We start from the raw sequence: 9,872 nt of genomic DNA, 5'->3' as shown, positions 1-9,872 counted from the left end.
TGGATCAGGAATCAACTTAAAAAAAATATAGAGATCTAATTAAAAATTTTACGAAACTATAAGGATTAATAGAATAATTAAACCTAATTTTTATCCAACAAGACCATTCACAGGCAGCGTTACTAATTCATAGATAATTAATATTTTGCTTTTTTATTGTTGAAATAAATTTGGTCCCTTACTCAGTTTAGAGGATCGAAATCCTAGTCAGTGCAGCGTATATAATTCTTAGAATTATAATTACATCGAAATTCAAAAAATCTGAAAAATGAGTGAATAATTCAGTGTAAGGACAGTTTTACCCCCTCGTAGGTGCGTCAATAAAAGGAGTAGTGTAGTAGAAGGTTGATCCCATGCACCCATTAGCGGGAATCTCCTACCAACTCATTTCTGTCTGCTTCCATTCCCATTCTCATTTCTCCTTCTCCTTTTTTTTATCAAACACTCTCTTCTTCTTTCTCATTCACACCCTCGTCATGTCTTCTCATCACTACCTCTCCTCCACCCACTTTCACTCTTCTTCTTTCTTTTCTTCTTCTTATCGTACTCTTCCCCCTTTTTCTCATCTAATATTCTCCAAAACCTCTGCGTGTAAGTCTCTTTTCATGCATATATAGTAATCATTCGTCACCATCTTTTTATTTAGCTCCTATATATCATAAACATCAGCAATAATGTTATCTAATAAATTTTGATATTGTACTCTATATGAAACTATATGTATGAATGAAGCATATAATTATTCATCATCAAAGGAAAATCATCACAATATATGATTTATGAGATTATTCCATTCTGTGTTCTGTTAGTTAATAACTTTTAGCTCTAATTAATTAAAAAAGGTTTCTGTAGTTATCAAGCAGGCTAGAATTTTGTACTGTCTTTTGTTTTCTCTTCTTCACTAATAAAAGAGAAAGATTTGGAAAGGAGAAAATAAAGTACATACATACAGTAGTAGTGGAGTACTATAGCTTTTTACGAAAAGCTGATAATTAAAGAAAGCAATTTATTAGTACTTTGATTATTCATTGCTTCCAACCAATAACAATTAAAACAAGCCGCTAAGTTAACCATTTGTATTGGTTTATTCTCTTTGCATATCATTATTATTATTATTATTATTATTATTATTATTATTATTACTATTATTACTGTAGGTGTTGCGTTTTCGGAGGCTAATAATAAAGGCAAAAAACAAGAGGCATTAAGATGCAGAGCTGTCTCGAAGCCACGAGGTATATATATAATTTCATTTTTCATTTCTAAAATTATTATTATTGAATTAAATTTTGTTATTATTATTATTGTTCTTATACAAATAAAAAAAATATTTAGAAACATTGGAGGGTGGCATAACAACCTTAAAGGTGAATGAGATTAATGTAGATGAAACAATACAAGAGGAGCAAAATACTGAGGTATGTACTACTAGCTAGTTAATTAAATTCATCGTTATTTAATAATGTTATAAGTTTTCAGATCTATGTTAATCTCTGTGTTTGTGGGATTTATTTAATATTTAGGTTGAAGTGAAGGATGAGATCAAAAAAAGGGTGGAAGCTATAAGATCGTTGTTGGATTCAATGGAAGATGGAGAAATATCAGTGTCTGCCTATGACACAGCATGGGTTGCTCTTGTTGAAGATGTTAAAGGAAGTGGTTCTCCTCAATTTCCAAAAAGCCTTGAATGGATTTCAAACAACCAACTCCCTGATGGTTCTTGGGGTGACAGTCAAGTATTCTCAGCCCATGATCGAATCCTCAACACCTTAGCTTGTGTGGTTGCATTAAAAACATGGAATATGCATCCTGAACAATGTGACAAAGGTACGGTATATAGTAAAGTAAATATAATATTATATATATATAGATTGTTTTATTTCTCTAGTTTGAAAGAAGTTTCACTTCATTGTGTTAAAGCTCTTACAATTTGTTATTATTTATTATTAGGAATGAAATTCTTCAAAGAGAACCTTGAGAAGCTTCAGGATGAGAATGATGAACACATGCCAATTGGGTTTGAAGTAGCTTTCCCTTCACTTATGGACATAGCGCGTAAGCTGAACATTGAAGTGCCTGAGGATTCACCTATATTAAAAGAAATTTATGCCAAGAGAAACTTAAAACTAACCAGGTATATAAGTACTCAATAATTAATCTGATTTAATTAGCACCTTAGTTTCTGTGCCATAATTATTATTATATGGTTGCCAGCGGTTAGCACTATACTACACCCATGTCTTATTCCATAATAGAATCAAATCAACCTTATCTTTGCAAGCTCTTTTTGTGGCAAAGTATTGTATGGAATCACAAATTTCGAAGCTAATGCAAAAAGAAGAAAAGAAAGGCATTCTCTTTAACGTGTGTGTAATAATTATGGTGTGTTGTTTGTGTGATGTGGGCCTTATTGAAATAGAATACCAAGAGAAGTGATGCATAAAGTGCCCACAACTCTTTTACATAGCTTGGAAGGGATGTCAGGCTTGAATTGGAAACAGCTTCTAAAACTTCAATCTCAAGATGGCTCATTCTTGTTCTCTCCATCTTCCACTGCCTTTGCTCTCATGCAAACCAAAGATCACAATTGCCTCTCTTATTTGAATAAAGCCATTAATAAGTTCAACGGTGGAGGTAAATTCAATTTAATTCAAATTCATTCAATTTTAATGTACTATTAATATAATATAATATAATATAATTTTAATTATTTATACATAAAATTATTATATTTTATTTTTGGTGCATGTGCATGTTAGTTCCAAATGTGTATCCAGTGGATTTGTTTGAACATCTTTGGACGGTAGATCGACTGCAGCGCCTCGGGATATCGCGATATTTTGGCCAACATATCAAAGACTGTTTGAGCTATGTTTTCAAGTAATAATTTAATTTAATTTAATTTAATTTAATTTAATTTAATTTAACTATTATGTAAGGATATGACCCTTTATGGGGCCAACACATATAGTGGTAGACTAAATGCTGATTATTATTGTTATTTAAAAATATTGTATAATGAAATTTCAGTTATTGGACTGAGAAAGGTATTTGTTGGGCAAAAAATTCGAGTGTTCAAGATATTGATGACACAGCAATGGGTTTCAGATTACTAAGACTACATGGGTATAAAATGTCAGCCAGTAAGTATTATAACCACGTATTATAAGATAAATACTACGATTTTATATTCTGTTAATTAACTATGGATTTTTATGCTTGGTTACTTAGATGTGTTTAAGAACTTCCAAAGAAACGGTGAATTTTTCTGCTTTGCTGGGCAATCAACACAAGGGTTGACTGGAATGTTCAATCTATATAGAGCAACACAATTGATGTTCCCTGGAGAAGAGATTCTTGAGAGTGCAAAGAGTTTCTCCGAAAAGTTTTTGAGGGAAAAACGAGAGTCAAATCAGCTAGTTGATAAATGGATCATAATGAAGAATTTGCCAGAAGAGGTATAACAATTGATGCTACAAACCAGCTATTTCTAGAAAAGAAAGTAAATTAGATTTTATTTTGATAATTTAATATTTGTTTTTTATTATGTTATCATGTTGGACCACTTAGGTTGGTGATGATGTGGATAGAAAATGGGTCTAAGGTTTGTATAGAAATGTAATGAATGTGTTAATTTGTTGGGCAGGTGGCATATGCTTTGGACATCCCATGGTATGCAAGCTTGAATAGAGTGGAGACAAAATTCTACATTGATCAATATGGTGGTGAGAGTGACATTTGGATTGGCAAAACTCTTTACAGGTATCTACAACTTCTCTCTTCTAATCCTAATATTATTAATAACTTAACTTGTATTAAAAAAAAAAAAACTAAACTAGTATGTTAAATATATTTGAATAGTTGATGAAAACAATCAGTATTTATTAATTATGTATCTAATTAATTTTAATTTATTTTTAATTAACAATTTAAATTTCTACTTTATTAAATAAAATTTAATAAAAGTAAAATTTACACACTATTTTCATTATTTGATAATAATAAGATTAACACTTGCTTCATATCATTACATCACAAGTACTAATGCCATAAAAACACAATAATCTATCATGCATGTTACATGAAATTATAATTTTTTTTGTAATTAAAATAATGGTATTAAGATTAAGTAACTAAATAAATATATGAAATTATAATTACTTATAGTTTAGGCCCATGATACTATTTCTTTGAAAACAATCCTCTGTCATGAGTGAACTAGTATTGTATTCTTTTTCCAACTTAATATATAAAATTTCATTTTTGTTGGTATGTTTTTTAAAAATGATAGAAGAGTATGATAACGACAAACCCATATTTTATTGTCACCAGAGAGAGACTTTTACATGTTATGTCATTGCTACTTGTTGGAACATCCACTTATAGATATGCACGATTGGATATTAGAAAATTATTATTTGAAAAATAAAAACTCCAATGTATTAAAGAATATTCCTTTTTTCTTTTCCTTTTTTAACAAAAATTTCTTTCAACTCATAATGTCCAAAATGCAAAAAGTACATCTAAATTTGTTATAGGAATAATTTGACACATATTTCCATGATGATTAGCATAACTAATTTTATGATAATAGAATGAAATCAAAACCTAAGTTAATAGAAAAAACATTTAGCATATATATATATATATATATATATATATATATATATATATATGAGTAACTTAGAAATATTGAATTCAAATAGTAGTACTCATCACTTATAATTTTATTTGTATATAGGATGCCAATTGTGAACAACAACCACTATTTGGAGCTAGCTAAATTAGATTACAACAACTGCCAAGCTGTCCATCTAACAGAATGGGAAAAAATTCAGAAGTAAGATCAAACAATTAAGTAATCTTTATCAATAAATTTCATTTGTCCTTAATTTCATTTAACAATTTTATGATATAACAATTGAATTTGACAATAGATAAATATATTTTAGGTGGTACTCAAATTTGAAATTAGCAGAATTTGGACTGAGCAAAAACTCTCTGCTATTGGCATACTTTTTGGCGGCAGCCAGCATTTATGAACCTGAAAGGTCCCACGAGAGGCTTGCATGGGCCAAGACCACCGCATTGCTTGAAACAATAGCATCCTATGTTACGGACGACGATGCTGATTCAAGAAAAGATTTCGTCACAAAATTCACTCAATGCTTTGACAAATGTGACAATTCTGTTGGATGGTAACTTTTTTTAGTTACTTCTTTTTTTTAAATGTCGCCTAAATTAATGGAACATGCTAATAATATCTAAAAACATTAGATATCTGCATGACCCCATTTTTTTTATTAATAATGCTTCATCACACTTAGCTACTCTTTGTTGTTTTTATGTAGTATATTCGGACATTTAATTTTAATTTTAAAGTTATTGTGTCAATTTAACATACTCTTTCTCTTATTGTCTAATGATATACATAGATATGTATAAAACAAATCGTAGGAATCTTTAATCAAATGTTTTTTTATGTGCCGTGTGACATAAATATACATTTTTTTTAACCAAAGGTTTTGCATGCATGTTAATAGCAAATATTCTTCTACACATTAATAAACAAATAGTTATGATATGTATTACTACTTTTTTTATTTTTAAATATATTTATTATTTTAAAATTTTAATATATTTATTTATGACTCAACATATTTTGATATAAATTATATTTAGATATAATAAAAATATTAAAATATAATTAAATATTTAAATGTGTTTTTTTATGAATGATTATATTTTTAGATTGATAGCATAGGTGATTTTATTTGCATTTTTTTAAATATTCGGTAAGTACTCTAGTGTACTCTGTAAATCTTCACAAATGTATATTGCATGTTGAAATTTAGATATTTTTTTATTTTTTTTTGAAGGTATTTAGTTTTCGATACTTTCTATGAAATGAGTTCTGGAAAGTTGGAGGAATCAATTACAGTGGTCCTTTCGTTTTTGTCGTTAGTTTCTAGAAACTGAACACACTAAAGAGTGGTTTGAATGTTATCTGCAGGAGGTTGAAGAAGAATAGAACAGGACAAGAACTTGCTCAGACTTTAGTTGCGGATATAGATCAAATTTCTTGGGATATATTCGTATCTCATGGTCATGAAATTGGATATGACATGCTTCATGCAGTAAGTGTCTTTTTGTTCTCATGTATTTCCTGTTATATGATTTATTATTAATGTCATTTAATTGATAAAACTTGAGAATTTATATCAAAAATTACAAAATTATCTTTCAGGAGAATAATAATCCATTTGACCATTGTAACAAATAGTACTTGTAACTACCCAAGTGGAAAAAAACAAAATGAAAATAGAATGTTACTATGTAAGGTAGAAATAGTGTAAATTTCTTATTATTCTTTGATTATATTCTTTTTTATATAATTATTCAAAAAATTATTATAAAAATAATTGAATAAATCTAAAAAAAATAAAATAAAAAGTAATCAATAATAAGCTAATATGATTTTTAAATGTGTTATGTTTAGATTTTTATGTTTGATTTTTGTTTAAATTAATTTTCATTGTTTTCCTAGAAAGATGAATAGTAATTATCTTCCTAATAAGTATTTAATTTATATAGGTATCAGTGCATCAACTAACTAGCACCAAACCAAATTACTTATTTTTTAAAAAAAAAAATCAATATTATTAAACCATGGGATTATCTTTGTTTTCTTACCATAAATGTTACAAAAATTAAACAGTGGAAAAAATGGCTTTCAAGTTGGCAAATAGAAGGGAACAATTGCGAAGGAAAAGCAGGGCTATTGGTGCATATAATAAACCTAAGCGGTGGACATTGGATCTCAGAGGAAGAGCTAAGCTTCAATCCACAGTATCAGCATTTGCTCCAATTAACCAACTCAGTGTGTCACAAGCTCTATTCTTTCCAAAAGGACAAGGTCAGTGTGACACGGCAACCATATCCTAAGACTTTTCTTTTCATAGGTTTTGGTTTCTTTTTTCCAAAAAATGAAAAAAAAAAAAAAAAAAAAAGAAGTAAGCACCATATTATAGTTTTTCTCACAGGACTAATAATATTCATGTTTCAATGACATTGCTTGTGAGCAAAAACAACTAAGTTATTGTCACTTATGTTAAGAGGTGAGGTGTTTAGCATTTAAGTATTGCGTAATTGAATTCCATTCCCCAACATAGCATCATCCTACACATAAAATTTGTCGTGTAGTTTAGTGCTGCACTAGCACACAAAATATGAAGGAAAAAAAAAAAGAAAGAAAAAGAATTAAATTGCTAATAAGTAAATGGCTTCATCATTAATTTAGATTGTATTTTGCATCAGGAAAATGAGCCTGGAAGGTACGATGGGAAGCACAAGATTACAACTTCAGAAGTAGAGTCTGAGATGAGAGAACTTGTGCAGTTGGTGTTACAAAAATCTTCAACTAATGATCTTGGTTTCAACATAAAGAACACTTTCCTGATGGTGGCAAAGAGTTTTTACTATGCAGCCTTTTGTGATTCAAGGACCATCAACTTCCATGTTGCTAAAGTTCTCTTTGAGAAAGTTGTTTGATGATGATCTTTAATGAAATGAGTTAGGTTTGTAGTTGCATCAGTGTACAACTGTACAAGTGTACAAGGACATGATCTCCATCAATGTAATATAAATAAATGAATAATAAGAAGTTGTCGTATTTCAATTTAACCAATGTTACAAAAACATAGCAAATTACACACCTAATTCAATTTTGACTCCAAAATAATACATCAGCTCCCATATGAGCAAATAGTCAAATACCACTAATTCAAATACATAATCAATTGATAACATCATTGCAGAAACTGCTCTTAAGAAATTTAATTACAATCGGAAGCCAAAATTCCAAAGTAGTAGAGATATGTTCTATCAAAAAATTTCAACACTATTAAACTAGAAAATTATATTTTTCCAATCGGATATCTATAAAACAAACATGTGAATAAGACTTTCTTAATTAATTATTGCATCTTTATGATTCAGCAATATTTATAAAATTTTGGTTGCTTTTGTTATTTTTTAGTCTAACAGATCAATGATTAATCTGTCATAAATTTGAGCTTTATTTAAGGATTTACTGTTGGACAATAGATTATTACATGTACAAAATAAGATTCTAACTCTCGACACTTATTTAAACGATCAATAACCTAACTATTAAACCAATCCAAATTAGTTCAACCATACTTACGAAGTTGAGCATATATAAATAGTCTTTATACAGGTAATTGTAATTGTATATATAGTTTAAAAAGAAAAAAAAAAAGAAAGGTTATTTCCTAGACCTATTAAAAGGACAAGCATGCTTAGAACTACACCAATCCAACTTGGTAGTAGCTTACTATACTAACCCTATAAACAGAATCAAGTTCGATTAGAAAGATAGCTTAAAGGGGGTATGGGATGATGTTTATCAATTTACAGCATCTAAACTCTTGAATATATTATAAAATATATATGCACGTAACATAACCTAAGTGCAAAAGAAAGCATTACGTATGCCAAACATATAACCCATTTGAGTCATTGACCCATGTTGAAAGCTAGGAGATTAGATTAGATAGTGGTGGTTTGAACAAATTTAGCAAGTGGGCTACTATAAGGGAAAGCACGTTATGTTGTTCTTAGAAATGAATAGATATCCCTTTAATTTAGACAACTTTGTCTAATGGAAAATGGTTTCCTTAGGCAATAATAATAATAAGAATGCATGGCAGACAAGACCACGTTTGGACACGTGACAAAGTGGGCGGAGCTATATATATATATATATATATACCGAATCCTAGCTACATTATCATTTTTAGATTCGAAAATGTTTGGTAACGAAAGAAAATCAGCAAAAAAAAGCCATAACTTAACTTATTTAGCATTCATTAATTGTTGCGACAATTAATTAATGCTAAATAAGATAAGTTCTGACTGTTTTTTTTTTTTTGTCTACCTAATATTACCTAGATTTTTTATGCGAAAAATGTCAGAGAATCATAAGAATTTATTATTTTTTATCATCAGTTAATTATTAATGTTTAAAAATATGTTGTTAGATTATTAGATTAAAAAAATTAAATTAAAAGAATTGAATTAATGACTAAGTGATGGCAAAAAATAATAAATTATAATGACTCTATGAACATTTATCTTTCTTCAACATTCCAGAAAATATCTAATACCTAAACCAGCTATACCCATATAGGTTTAGTTTTGGGTTTAATAATTTGATCAAATCACCAAATAAATCATTATTGCCTTGTATGGTAACAGGAATATTAAAGTAGGGGACATGACCCATAAGGTTGGTGCTAGCAATATTGCCCTATATAGATAACTTATGACAAATAGAATAGACAACATAAAAAGGATGAATTACAGTACAGAATGATAAGTTGAAAAAGAGAAGCAAATAGTGAATACTAACAGTACTTCAACTTTGGCTTTATCTCAGCCAACATTGTGAGGGTGGTGGAGAAGTTGTTAACACTAGTCTAACAACTTGTTTTCAATATTTTAATATTAAAGTTGGTGGAGTAGTTCAGAAAAATGTAACTATTTTTGTGTTATTGTATATGTAATTAAGCTAATTTCAACTAAGCTGGTCCACACATGCCTAAATAGTAAATAGTGCAAACAATAGAATAGAGCTTGAGTTATGAGCTAATATCATGATTTTTTGAAACAATAATTCTATGTTATTGTGTAATGCAATATATATGTATATATTATTGGAAAATAAAAAATTTATGGTATTAAAAAAAAAGAAAATATGTATAAATTCTTTTGGTTTCTTATAGTATTTTTCAGTTTGACTTACTAAAATTAATTTGTCGCACATTTAAACTCTATTTAAGGGGTTATCG

The 9,872-nt window shown here is 28.8% G+C and overlaps 1 protein-coding gene across 1 annotated transcript; it reads left to right on the top strand.

Annotated features, from left to right (window-relative positions):
* The first annotated feature begins 343 nt into the window (after positions 1 to 343).
* LOC112756347 (ent-copalyl diphosphate synthase, chloroplastic) lies at positions 344 to 7,683 on the top strand. Its single transcript, XM_025804903.3, has 15 exons — positions 344 to 591; positions 1,158 to 1,235; positions 1,336 to 1,418; positions 1,524 to 1,827; positions 1,951 to 2,134; positions 2,420 to 2,634; positions 2,760 to 2,880; positions 3,031 to 3,143; positions 3,232 to 3,458; positions 3,647 to 3,762; positions 4,742 to 4,840; positions 4,953 to 5,198; positions 6,014 to 6,137; positions 6,719 to 6,916; positions 7,318 to 7,683. Exons 1-15 carry the CDS (start codon positions 354 to 356, stop codon positions 7,549 to 7,551), a joined length of 2,580 nt encoding a protein of 859 aa, XP_025660688.2. The 5' UTR covers positions 344 to 353; the 3' UTR covers positions 7,552 to 7,683.
* The last annotated feature ends 2,189 nt before the right edge of the window (positions 7,684 to 9,872 follow it).

This window comes from Arachis hypogaea, chromosome 16 (assembly GCF_003086295.3).
Source record: "Arachis hypogaea cultivar Tifrunner chromosome 16, arahy.Tifrunner.gnm2.J5K5, whole genome shotgun sequence".
NCBI classification, from domain to species: Eukaryota; Viridiplantae; Streptophyta; class Magnoliopsida; order Fabales; family Fabaceae; genus Arachis; species Arachis hypogaea.
Note: the sequence above shows the minus strand (reverse complement) of the source record. Positions and strands in the feature narration are given on the sequence as shown.

Coding starts and splice junctions, on each gene's coding strand:
- LOC112756347 (XM_025804903.3), top strand. CDS start 354: ATGCACCCATTAGCGGGAATCTCCTACCAACTCATTTCTGTCTGCTTC. Junction 592..1,157: donor ATTCTCCAAAACCTCTGCGT/GTAAGTCTCTTT, acceptor TTATTACTGTAG/GTGTTGCGTTTTCGGAGGCT. Junction 3,763..4,741: donor ATTGGCAAAACTCTTTACAG/GTATCTACAACT, acceptor ATTTGTATATAG/GATGCCAATTGTGAACAACA.